The sequence below is a fragment of the Sus scrofa genome, chromosome 12 (assembly GCF_054392235.1).
Source record: "Sus scrofa isolate SSC_HxYL_T2T_F1_AM1 chromosome 12, Sscrofa_HxYL_maternal_Yorkshire_Landrace_v2.0, whole genome shotgun sequence".
In the NCBI taxonomy this organism is placed as follows: Eukaryota; Metazoa; Chordata; class Mammalia; order Artiodactyla; family Suidae; genus Sus; species Sus scrofa.
The window spans coordinates 16,107,394-16,120,242 of NC_139394.1; the positions used below are offsets into that span (position 1 = coordinate 16,107,394).

The 12,849-nt window shown below is 55.6% G+C and overlaps 2 protein-coding genes and 1 long non-coding RNA gene across 11 annotated transcripts in view; 2 read left to right on the forward strand and 1 right to left on the reverse strand.

Moving 5' to 3' along the window:
* Positions 1-4,074, reverse strand: part of LOC110256164 (uncharacterized) — a 132,595-nt gene extending 128,521 nt beyond the window's left edge. For both annotated transcript variants that reach the window (XR_014820996.1, XR_014820993.1), the window contains exon 1: positions 3,788-4,074. The gene's annotated coding sequence lies outside the window, so the exon portion shown is untranslated. The remainder of the gene's footprint in view (positions 1-3,787) is intronic.
* MARCHF10 (membrane associated ring-CH-type finger 10) overlaps positions 1-6,530 on the forward strand; it is an 83,416-nt gene extending 76,886 nt beyond the window's left edge. For 5 of the 8 annotated variants that reach the window (XM_005653890.4, XM_084984117.1, XM_084984115.1 and 2 more), the window contains 2 exons: positions 2,946-2,988; positions 6,099-6,530. In XM_005653890.4, coding sequence (XP_005653947.2) covers positions 2,946-2,988; positions 6,099-6,160 — 105 coding nt within the window. In that variant the 3' untranslated portion in view covers positions 6,161-6,530. The remainder of the gene's footprint in view (positions 1-2,945; positions 2,989-6,098) is intronic. The other 3 variants (XM_084984111.1, XM_084984112.1, XM_084984113.1) reach the window with 1 other exon arrangement.
* Positions 1-12,849, forward strand: part of LOC146398066 (uncharacterized) — a 1,038,644-nt gene that overhangs the window by 476,463 nt on the left and 549,332 nt on the right. The window lies entirely within an intron of this gene.

Genomic DNA, 12,849 nt, shown 5'->3' on the forward strand with positions numbered 1-12,849 from the left:
TGAGATGGGCCTCTGGGAAAGTGGCTACCAGACATAATTCCATGATGTCCCTTTCTTTGAGCTTATGGTCAAGTTGGAAGATGAGCCTTGACTTCCATATTTAAAAAACCAGGAAATATTCAGTAGCCCTTAGTCAAGAAAACCAGCAGACCCAGTGAATTCCCAGAGGTTGAAAAACTGACAACCCAAGATCTTCCCTGACTCTGGCTTCCTGGGGTTTCCAGTGATCCCATAAACATAATTTGTCTCCCCAGGGAGGTTGCAAGCTTTTTGAAGGCAAAGCCAGGTCTTCTACACCTGTCTCTCATGAGGCTGAGCACACAGTGAATGGTATCTGACTGCTGACCAAGTCCCAAGCACTATGGATGCCAGGAGCATTGAGTGGTTACAAACTTGCTAAATTACTGCCAGATAAGGAGAAGTTCTGCTGGGAGTTATGGGGGCAGGGTGGGGGGAGGATGTGTTCACTGGCAACCTGGACATGGAACCCATCTCTCTTTTATATGCCACTGTCCTCCAGTGCCTAGAAAATGCCTGGCACATAGTAGGTGTTCAGTAATATTTTGATGCTCAGTGAACTGATGAACCAAGAGCTGCTTTTTCCAGGAAGAGGGTCTTGAGTTATATTTTGGAGAAAGTGATAGCACAAATTTGTGGAGAGAAAAGATTTTCTGCATGCCTACTATGTGTCAGGTTCTAAACTAGATTTTGAGACTATTAAGGTAATCAAGACCCACCTTGCTGCCTAAAAGGGACTCAGAGTCTAGAGAGAGAGATGTGTCACCCAGAGCATCCACAGGTGCCTTGAGTTATGACCGAAGATGGAGCCAGATGTGGGGGAACCCAGAGCAGAGTTAGAGGACATGCAGGGCCACCGTTGTCACCCCCTCCTTCCACTCCTTCTCCAGGGACATAAGCAAGCGTTTCGGAGGCCTTGCTTTTATCCAGTGAGGTCGTTGTACTCTTTGCCACCAGTTTTGCCCCTGCTTTGGGAGCCTGGGGACAAAGCTGCTTCCGTTTGGTTCTTATCAGCTGTTCAGCTGAGGAGGTGATGGCTGAGGTGAATCTTGGAGAGCTCAGCAGAGGGACAAGGGTTGGCAGGGAGGGAAAGGGCATTGCACGCGGAAAGAAATGCAAAGGCTCGGAACGGAAAAGACGTGCGTGCTGGGGAAAGTCAAGTCGAGTGTGGCTGGAGCGGGCAGGAAGGGAGCAGGATGGGAAGGGTTTGTGTGCGGCTCTGGACGGCCACCGAAGGGGTGGCTCTGGGCGTTGGCAGGCCAAGAGATGTGCATTCCTGAGAGAGAACTGCAGCCGCTGGGTGGAGGGGGGCTGGAGACCAGCTGGGCGGCTGTTGCACTGGGGCAGGGTGAGGGAGCAGGGCCCACGTGGGGAGCACAGGAGATGGGGGGACAGATTTAGGTGGCCGCAGAGAGAGGTACGGGCTGAAGGGAGCCCTGTTGTTCTCTGCCAATGCCCAGCGGAAACGGGCCTGTTCTCAGTTCCAATGCCACACCAGCCTCACCTGACACCACTTGGCTCTCCCTTTAATCTCTTGGGGACACAGGGCTGTCCTGCGTGGTGAAGCTAAACGGACCTGCCTCCCCCGCTTTTTGCACCCACATGGGGCACTCCGGTAATCAGGGCCTGCACCCCTGGGGTGCCCTGTCCTGGGCTTCCGCCTAGCCATGGGTTTTGTCTATACCAACCCCCCAGTGAAAGGACCCTGAACCCTGGATTCCTCTCCCTGCCTGACCAAGGCAGCTCCCCGGGACCCCTTAAATGTCTAATTTGCTGAAGTGGGTAGAACAGAAAGAAGTGTGCTGTATTAACACTTTGCCTGTAGGAAAATGTTCACCTGTAAGGGGAGCGGGTGGGATTGCAGAGGCCAGCCTGGGAGGCAGGTAGGGGCCTGAAATAGCTCTGAAATCCCACTGGATCCTGTGCGAAGCAAACGGACTTTCTCTCGGTCCTCTCCATGCACACTGTTTCTATAAAACCGAAAACCCTCACCCCAAAGGATCAAAGCTCCCCAAAATATGCAAGGCCTAGGCTTGGCCCACACTTGGGAAAGCTTCCCAACTCACCAAGATGGCACTTCCTAGTAGACAGATGCCAGCACCTGGCACAGCATCTAGAGGCCAGATGAGGTCGTCCTAGCAACCGGAGAAAATGGAGACCCTGCTAGAACAGTCCTGATGTATAATTTACCAGGTACCTGGGACTGCTACTCTAGAAGAAATTCCATCCTTCTCTGCCCTCCCCCGGCCTTCTGGTGAGAGGCCCCTGGGGGCCACAGATACCGCCACATTGGCCAGGCAGTTGCCCCAGTAACAGTGGCCGGCACCCCTTGTTTTGTCCCCCAGCCTGTCACAAAGCCCCTCTTCTCCTGGGGGAAGAGCACCAGCCCTTCTGCAGGGAGCCCACATCCTTGCAGCCCTGGCACAATGGGCTCCCACGGAGTACACAGTGTTTCTTATTGTGGCATAAAATGCCATAAAGTCAGAACAAAGAGGGAGCCCAGAGCCTTGATGGGCCTGCTGCTTCCTGCCGGGCAGAGAATGCAACCGATTGTTTAAAAGCCAGGGGTGAGGCAAGTGGCCAATTAGCATGGCCTTCACCCCCAAGGCCTGCAACTGTGACCACCAGGATGGGATTCTGCTGTTCAGATCAATGGCTGAAAGGAAATAAGTCTGTTTTCGCTGCCAAATTTAGAAGCCCTGAACCAGCGAAGGTGACCTGGGCTCTATTGCGACTGTCTTTAGAGGGAGGCTAAAGCCCACAGGCACGAATATCGACACTGCTCTCGGCACCTCCACCTGTTTTCTCTGCCCCTTTAAGGTGATGCATGGGGTTTCTAGAACATTCTCAAGGCTAGGGAATGACACATCTGTTCACAATTGCTTTAGCAAAAGACGATTCACTTTTCATTGTCTTCTTTCTCATAGTTGTCAAGAAATTACCCACAACCCAGACCGGAAGAAAATGAAAGTAGGTTGAGGGGGGATCAGCCCTGCCACGTTGAGAATGTTTGCTAATTTGCTCTCTTTCTGTGACTGTGTTGCACCTCATACCTTGGAAGGAATGACCACCACCCAGAGGCAACAATAACCCGCAGAGCTAGAACCTCAGCCTCAGCGATCTGGGAGGCAAATCGGAGGAGGCTGGATGCAGAGGAGATAAGAATTTTACCGCATCCTGAAAGCAAGGGGAAAGGCCAGCAGAAGGTGGACAGTCTCCTGGGGTGCAGGGTGACTTGCCGCAGGCTTATTCCTTTCCCTTTGCTGGGGTTCTCCAGCACCCAGTACTTGGGGAGCCTCCTGGGTTTTCTTCTAAACCCTAGAAGGGCGCCAGTTCAGCCATTTCCTGAAGAGACCACGGTACTTCACAAGGTAGAATTGGATTTCTTGGGTTTTCTCACCCTTCAGCCCAATCAAGTGGGTCTGCAGGATTCAGACAGAAGTAGAACCAGGAAAACAGATGTTGGGAAAGGGCAAATGAAGCAGCACAGCTGTCTTCAAGCAGGCTCATTAGCCCACAGAAAACCCATCTGAAGAAAAGGTGCTCAATGAAAGCAGGAGGGCTGGCAGTCAGACTCAGGAAGAACTTCTCCATCATCAGCTGGGAGAATAAACATTACCGTGAACTGGACGGGGGTGGGGGGAGTGACAGACAATTCCATCCCCAGAAACCGTTCTTGGGGGGCGGAATTTCACAACGGCAGCCCTAAAAGGTTTAGAACAGCGGTTTCCACACTGGCTTTGCCATTAGAATCACCTGGGGAACTTACCAAAAATACAGATTCCTGGGCCCCTCCCAGAGATTCCGATTCAGGCGACGGGGTGGGCCCCTGGTGATCCTGACGCCGCCGCTCACGGTGATGCTTTGGGGAACCCCCAACAGACCCGCCCGGCGGAGAAGCTGAACCAGCTCCAAGCTCCGCAGGGTGGGGCCCAGAGGGCGACCCGAGAGAACACAATCTGTTATTCGGGGCACGCAGTCCCGAGAACCCGGGCTGACCATTTTCAGAGGGCGGAGGGCCCTTCCCTCCGTTCACAAAAGAAACCCGCAGAGTCCTAGTCCCGCGCGACCGCGGGGATCCGGCCGAGCCGGTTGAGTGCCCAGCGCCCCCTCGCGCCCGCGCAAGGCCCTGGGGCCACCGGGGGCGGCCGCCGCGGCGCCTTCGCCTGGGCCGCCCCTGAGCGGCGGCTCCCCCTCTGGCGACGGGGAAGGGAGAGCCGGCAGGGAGCGCTCAGCTCCAGGAAGGACCTTTGTGTGCGGGCGCACACACCCCCTCTGCGCCCGGCCTCGCGGGTCCCCGGGCGGCATCCGGCGAGAGCCCCTCCTCCCAAACGGACCCTCGCGGGTCGGCCGGGAGGACTCAGTGGCCAGAGCCTCGGGACAGAGCCTCGGCGCCGCGCCCTTCCCCAGCCCCAGCCCCGGAGACGCCCGCGCTCTTCCCGGTTCGGGCAACCTGCGGCGGCCGGGCGCGCCCGGGTAGTTCCGACTGGGCAGGGGCGACCCCTAGTGGCGAGTGAGAGCCACTGCTGCCCTGCCGCGCCGGGAAGCGCTGAGCCATGGAGAGCCCCCTCACCCCGACCCCTGCTTGGGGATGAGGAAGGGGCACCTAGGGCCTCCAAGCCTGAGCCCCAGGGGAGAGTGACTTCTCCAGAGGCAGGAAAGGAGCAGATGGTCCTCTGATGTCATTTACCACCCTCTTCACGAAGCTGGGACTGGTTCTAGGATCCACCCCCTTCCCAGTCCAAGTCCCAGTCCCAGTCCCAGTGTAGGGACTGATTTCCAGTTCCACCCCTGGAAACAGGTCTAGGCCCTCTCTACCTACCCCCAGCCCTGCACACACCCCAGGCACTGGCAGGGGCAGCCGTGAACAGAGGGACAGTCCTGGCACACTGGCCAGACGCAGCCCTCGCCTGGCTTCCCGCCCCAGCCATGATCAAGACAAGAGCCAGGGCAGCCAGAGGCAGATCCACATGCCTCCTGCCCTCCCCCCGGGCCACACTCTTCTTTGGTCCCCAGCAGCCTGGCATAACTCGCCTGGCTGGCAGCACTTTGTTAAGACGTGTTGCCAGAGCTGAGTCACAACTGTGACCTGCTGCCCTAGCTCAATGCAGGTAAACAGGGAGGAAAAAAGGCAAAACATCAGGGCACACCAGGTGGCACAAAGAGATGCCAGCCTCTCTGTGGCTCTGCAGTGTCCATGCCAACCTTCTCACTGAGCACCCCGTCCCCTGCACCTGGGGACTGAAGCCACACGCAAATGCCAGAGGTGGCACAGAGGGAAGGGCAGCTGGGGGAGAGTCCCTGGCTAACAACCTGGCCCACCGCTCTGTGACCCTGCCCCACACACGATGGCTTCCCAGCTGGCACAATCACTGTCACCACAGCCAAGTCCAAGGCCAGGGAGGGGAACAATACTTTCTGCAGCCACCAAGACAGGTGTGGGTAGGAGCAAGCAGGAGGGCTTTCAAGCTAAAGTCTGGTCCAGGGCACCTCCCCCCATACATGCAAGTCAGGGCAACTAGCTTTGGGGGAAATAACAGGAGGGGGTGAAAAATGGGGGCCGCTCATGGGGCTGGGGCTTCCTTGTGGTGGAGATAGAAGCTGAGCCGGCCCAGGTAGGGATGGAGGAATGGCGATTACGCACTCCGCTTCCAAAGAGTCAGGAAGCGCTCACTCGAGCCAGTGGGAAAAGAAATATATTGAGAACAAGTGTTTCCCCAAGAATAAAGAAAAGCCCCCCACCCCACCCTACCTCCTCCACTAGGACCCCACTGCCCGTCTCACTGCCTCTCTGCTCTCCCAGCCCTCATCACATGACCCTCTGCTGCCAGCCAATTTGATCTCTGAAAGACTGCGGGTCTCTGTCCACCACACTGTTGGAGGGAGTGTAGCGCGTGTGTGCGTGCATGTGTGCGTGCATGCGTGGGTGTGCGTGGTTGTGTGTGCGCTTGTGTGGCAGCTGGCCGGTCACCGGGGCTGGAGACTTGGGGAGGGGGGCAGGGGCAGCAGTGCCGTGGCCCTTCGTGGCAGATCCCACTCCGCTAGGGCTCCGCAGCCTGAGAGATGATCTTGCTTTCCAGGGTCCGAGTTGGGAGATGGAAATGAAAGCAACATCTGTGAACGCAACGGCCGGGTCGTCTAGCAAAGGAGCTCACTGTGGAGCGGGGCGGAAACTTCTCCCAGCCGCCCTTTCTCCTTCCCCAGGTGCCTCCCTTCCTCCTCCTCTTTACTGATTGAAACCAGTGTGTTCACAGGTAGCTTTTCACCTTGTGCCACTCTCTCTTCTTGGGGTCTGGCCCGAGCATCTACGGACGGCAACCGCCAGCAGCCCAGCCCCACACAGCTCAAGCCAAGCCAGCTGGGCTTGGTGGGCCCCACAGGCTGCCCTGCTGCTGCCCAGAAGCCCAAGGGCACCCAGCAGCCCTGGCAGGCCTGGGGTCCCTCTGCTGAGGGCGCCTCTTCAGGCCTCATGCCACCCCGAGTGGAATCAGTAAAATGACTTTATTCACCCAGCTTCGTCTCGTGCTCATTCCTGTCTCCTTGGACAAAGGCTTGGGGGCCTCAAACTTGGAGCAGAGGGAAGCACGTCTCAAAGCCCCACCCATCCCCCACCTCTCCTTGCTCATCCCTGCCACTAGGAGTGGCACGTCAGGGACCTCACGAGCTGGGACAGGCTGACTGGGCAGCCACCCTGTAGCTACCCGCTTAGGAGGGCCAGGTACATGGGCTCCACACTTTTCTCCTAATTACATCTTAGGACCCAAAGACCAGATCAGGAGTTAGGGTGGAAAAAGCACAGAGAAACTAGTAAGAAAATAAAGTGGGGGAGGGAGAGGGAGAGAGGGAGCGGGAGCAGTCTAAAAATACTAAAAGATGGGGGAATGAACTACTGACGTGTGCAGAAACATTACACTAAATGAAAGAAGCCAGACACAAAAGACTGCAGACTGTATGATTCTATTTATATGCAAATTCTAGAAAAGGCAAAATTACAGAGACAGAGCAGTAGTTGCTGGGGGCTGGGGACAGGAGCGGAGATTGACTGCGCATGGGTTCCAGGGGACTTGGTGGGGGGATGAAGGGTTCTAAAAGCTAGTTCCTGGTTATGTTTGCGCAACCGGGAACATTTACTCAAGCTCATTGAGCTGTGCGCTTAACATGGGCAAACGCTATGATCCAACCGTAAAATACGCCTCAACAGATTTTCCAAAAATTGAAGAAGGGACGGGGGGGGGGCTTCTCCCTCCCATCTTCCAGACCTTCCTTCCTCAGGCCAGGAGTGGCCACTGCAGATGTTGCCACCGAAGGGGGTCCCCCAAATAAATTACGGTGCCCATAGGGTAGGCAGGCTCGGCCTGAATTACATCAAAAGCTTGCCCCTGTCCCACAGTGACCCACCTCTACAGACAAGCAGATTCAACCAGAAAACACAGACCCAAGATCCAAGATCCAAACAAAGGGACATCTTCGAATGTGGATCGAGCCTGGTAGAGCCGCTCACATTGGAAAATATCTCCAGGAAATTCCTAAAAACCTCACGTACCTCCATTCTCTCATGGAGCCCTAAGCCCTGATCCTTCTGAGAAAACAGATCTTTGTTTTTAACTGAACTTGAAGGGGAGACTGAAGATAAAAGATTTGTCCAGGAGCCAATACTGAGACACATCTAAAGAGGGACAATGCATACTTTTAAAAATAAGGTTTATGGGAGTTCCTGTTGTGGCGCAGTGGAAACGAATCTGACTAGCATCCGTGAGGACACAGGTTTGATCCCTGGCCTCAGTCAGTGAGTTAAGGATCCAGTGTTGCCTTGAGCTGTGGTGTAGGTCACAGACGCGGCTCACATCCCACATTGCTGCGGCTGTGGCGTAGGCCGGCAGCTAAGCTCCTATTGGACCCCTAGCCTGGGAACCTCCATATGCTGCCAGTGCGGCCCTAAAAAGCTATAATAATAATAATAATGTTTATGGAGTGCTTAACAGACTTTGAGGTGGCCAGGCCAACCTTCTGATGGGCCAAACCCGCAGCAAGGCATGGCATTGTTTGAGGCCGCTACCCTGGGGCCGCTACAGGTTTCCATCAGCCAATGTTGGGTTTTCAGACGTTATCTGAAGGGTAGATGCGTGCAGCAGGCAGTGCGTTCTGTGGGGTCTGGGGTCGGGGAGATGCACCAGAACTGACAGCTCCCCCGCACCATCAATTCATTCAGCGCCACTGCAGGTGGGGCTCTGTGGATGGGGTTTCTCAGGCCCCGAGGTGCCAAAAGGACCAAGTCTCATTTCACAAAAGACCGTGATGGAAAGGGCCATCTCCTCCCTCTAAAGCAGCGTAAATATTGCGCCCGTCTACCAGAGGCTGGGGCACACCAGATAGGACACAGTGTCCCTCTAAGCCTTTGGCTCTTTAGGCGGCTTTTACCAACCACCCACTATGTGCCGGGTTGTGGGGCCACAGGAAAAATACACGATGCCCACCTTCCTGAAGCTTAGTCTTATTGGGGTGACAACAGGGCATATATAGAACAAGTCAAATCGAGGCCGCAGGAGCCCATGTGTGCCACTCTCAGAGCACTTCCTAGGAGCTGGGCCTGGGGATAAGCATTTGACATTTATCTTTAATCCTCACAATAAGCCTATGAGGCAGATATTATTAACCCTATGTTACGTGCGAGACCTGTGATACGGTTCTCCAGACAAACAGAGCTAGTGGGATAAACAGGTAAACAGAGAGATTTCCGATGAGAGGCTGGCTCACACAACTACAGAGGCTGAGAAATCTCACCATCAGCCACCTGTAAACTGAAGAGCCAGAGAAGCCGGTGGTGTAGGTTCAAACCTGGCCTGAGACTGAGGGGGGCCAAGAGTACGAATCCTGGTGCACGTCTGAAAGCCCAAGAACAGGAGTGCCGATGCTTGAGGGCAGAAGGTGGATGTCCTACCTCCACAGAGAGAAAATTTGCCCTTCCTCTCTCTTTTTGTCCTATTCGGGCCCTCAGTGTGTAGGACGATGCCCACCCACACTGGGAGGGCGATTTTTTCTCCGTTTATTGATTCAAACGCTCATCTCTTCTTCTTCTCTTCAAACCTGCAAGTTATCTGGGCCTCCCTCAGCCCCGAAAGGTTGACACAGTAATTTAACCATCGCACAACCTAACCTTAGGGAAGGTAAGGGACGCTCCCAGGTTTGTCTGGTGAAGCGACTCTGTAGGTCAAGGCCATGGTCCCAGTCTGCCTGACAGAGCAGGTAACATCCTTAACCTGCCCTGGAAGTCAGGGGAGTAGGTGGGCCCCAGGGCCAAGGGGTGCGGGATAGGCCTTGAAGGATGGGAGCCCAGGCCAGGAGGCGGGGGCGGGGAGGGCGAGCAGGGAGCGCACACGGATATAGGGTGTGGTGGGAGACACCAGCTAGAATGGGATCTTTGGGCAGGGAAGCCAGGGAGCCCCGAGGCCAGGGAAGGGAGCCACCAAGAGCCACCAAGCCCAGCTGATGCGATGAAGGGAGTAAAACCTAGAAAAGCAGGCAGGAGGGGACAAGAGCTGACACCTGTTGCTCCAGCGCCTTGGGGTGAGTTGACTCCCATTGGGGAGGTGAGTGTGAGCTTTAAAATATCCCTAATAGGGAGTTCCCGTCATGGCTCAGTGGTTAATGAATCCAACTAGGAACCATGAGGTTGCTTGCGGGTTCAGTCCCTGGCCTCCCTTGGTAGGTTAAGGATCCCGAGTTGCCATGAGCTATGGTGAAGTTCATAGATGCGGCTCTGATCCTACATTGCTGTGGCTCTGGCATAGGCTGGCAGCTGCAGCTTCAATTTGACCCCAAGCCTGGGAACCTCCATATGCCACAGGTGCAGCCCTGGAAAAAACAAAAAGACAAAAAAATTTTAAAAATTAAAAAAAAAACCCTAATGGGATAAATGTTTAGTGTATGCACCAAGCCCCCTCTTCATTTCCATGCATTCGATGCAGTGTGGTCCTACCCTGGCCCCAGCGGCTCCTCAGGTATCCCTGCCCCCTGCCTCAGGAGGGGAAGCCAGAAAAGGACGAAAGGAAAGAAAGAGGTCATTCTTAGCCCTTAAGCTCAAATAGGCTTCTGCAACTCAGCAGAGACGATAGGTTGAGACAAAGGTCTCGAGCCTCAGAGCCCGACTGTAAGATCACAGGGTCAGGGCAGGGGGTGCTCCTTCCAGGCACCCACCCCTCCAACATTTTTATAGAGCAGGGAGGCTGGAGGAGTGGCACGGCAAGCCCTTCCCCTCTGTGCCTCCGTCTCCTCATCTGTAAAGTGGGACAGTAGCACCCACCTGATGGTGTGTGGAGAGGATAAAATGAGTTAAAGCCTGGCAAGCAGTTAGAACTGGGTTGCGCAAGTAAAAATAACTCAGTAAAATATTCTGATTATTATCGTGGAGGATCGGTGTGTCTGGGGCAGTGTCCCGAGGCCCCTGCAGCTCCAGAATGGGGAAAGACGCCATCCAAAACATTCTCAAGTCCCAGGGAGAGCTAAAGCTGGGCCTCCCTGCGAAGCCAGATCCCCAGACACTTAGACATGCCAGGGAGGTGAGAAAAAAAATGCCAACCGGAATAGAAACCTGAACGGACCAGCCGTTCCCCAAAACGGCTGAAACTACAGCTCTGCCATCCGCCGCCAATATCAGATGACGGTCAACTTTGCACATTGACTGCCAGCAAGGAATCCCCTTTAAGGGGGACATGCCTGCTTGCTGCTTTGCCCCTTTCCTTTCTCCAGGGCCGGCACCCTGCCTGCTTTTCTGGGCAAGGATTGACACCTGCAGCTCCAGTGGGGCCGGTTCTGGTGGGAGTCAAGGCCCGTCAGCCTGCCCCGGCCTCCGGGCAGCCCCGGGCCCTGAGATAAAAGCCTGATCATCTGAGCACTTTTATCTCCTGCTGGACCCGCTCAAACCCCCTCTGGCTCCTTTCCCCTTTCCTCCCCCTCCAGCCCGCCTTTCTTGCCTTTCTCCTCCACCCTCAAGTCCTTGTTACCTTGTCCCTGCAACAGTCTCAAGCCCAAGTGCCCCAGGCAGCTTGGCAGGGCTCGGCCAGCTCCGTTCCAGGACAGCCATGTGGTGTGGCTGGCTGGCGCCTCACCCCCGCGGCCTCACAGCACTGCCCACTGGGCCAGGCCAGCCCTGCCAGGATACCTGGGAAGAAGCCATCTCTGGCTTGACAAGGAGAGGTTGTGAGAAGGCCGGAGAGTGGCCCTGTTCATTCATGGATTCAGAGCTGTCACCACGTCCCGGTGGCCAGAGATGAGCCGGTTTACCCAGCAAGTGCTGGCTGGGCTCAGTGCCTGGGATACAGGTGCCCGCGGGCTGGGTCTCCGGGCATCGGAGATGGAATGTAGAGGAGATGCTTAATGCTCAGTGAATCGAAATGAGCAGAAAGAAGGGAGTTTCTGCCCCTCACTCCACCAGAACCAGCACTGGCCTGGGCCCAGAGGCAGATGGCCCCAGGCCCAGAGCCTTACAGAGAGGTGCCCAGTGTCCCTGTGCCCCCGTGCCCCCTTCTGGACAGGCAGGAGCCCCCAAGAACAAGATCTAGGGGGAGCCCCCAGTTGCCTGTGAGACTGTATGGAAGGCTATTAGGCGGGGCTCTAATGAGGACAAAAGCCACCCAAGCAAAACAGAGGAGTGGGGACACGTATTTTGGAGTGATTTAAACCTTGGGACCCTCTCACTAGCCACTAGCCACTGGCCCCAGGCAGCACTGGGCATTTGGCTGCTCACACCCTCAGCTGCTCCTCCTCCCCACTTCCCCCACCCATGGGAGCCCATGACCCTGCCTTCACCCCGAGGCTTTCTGCTCGCTCAGGGCAAGGGTCAGCAGCCAGCTACCCAAGGGGCTTCTGCCCGGGGGAGGGGGGTGCTCCTTGCAGCCTGGTCAAGCATCTTTGAGCTGCGGCTAAGGGCAGGGCATTTAACTCACCAAGGGAACTCTTCCCCAGTTTGGAGAGCTAATCACTTCAGAGTGAAGTGGATTAATCCTTCAGGATGCCCCACAGGATGGGGGCTCCCTCTCTGAAATGGTTCCTGCTGCAGAGGGGGGAGAGCTGGAGGAGGGCCTTGGGCTTGGCCTGTCCTGGCCTCAGAAAAGGAGCTCACATTTAGGGCTCCCCCACTTAGTAAAAGCACCATATTTAACCTGCTGTCCAGGCTGAAAACTTTGGATTTCTCAAAGTGGATTTTTTTGTATCTTTTTTTTTTTTCCTTTTTAGGGCCGCCCCCACGGCATATGGAGGTTCCCAGGCTAGGAGTCGAATCAGAGCTACAGCTGCCGGTCTACACCACAGCCACAGCAACATGGGATCCGAGCCGTGTCTATGACCTACTCCACAGCTCACGGCTCCGCCAGATCCTTAACCCACTAAGTGAGGCCCGGGATGGAACCTGCAACCTCACAGTTTCTAGTTGGATTCGCTTCCGTTGCACAACAGGAACTCCTCTTTTTATATCATTTAAATTTTGGCTTTGAACCATGTGACGGTATTACCTATTCAGAAAGTTTGAAACTTCTTTTTAAAAATCACGCACAAGGCGACACACATGCACGGGGGCAGAATCTGACCCCTGCTACAGTCCTCGCCCACATCCCTCACCTGAAAAGGTCGGACTAGCCGTTCCCACGGACTTCCTCTACCTAACGGCGACTCTCTCACTGTCTTAAGGCCACCGGCAATCTGGCCTTGCCACGCTCCCCTTCCCACACTGCAGCCAGTCTGGCCTCCCTGCGGGTCCTCTGAAGCACCAGGGACAGCACCCCAGGGACACCCCCGCTCCCCCAGGGCTTCCCTGCCCAGGACCAGGCCTAGAAAACT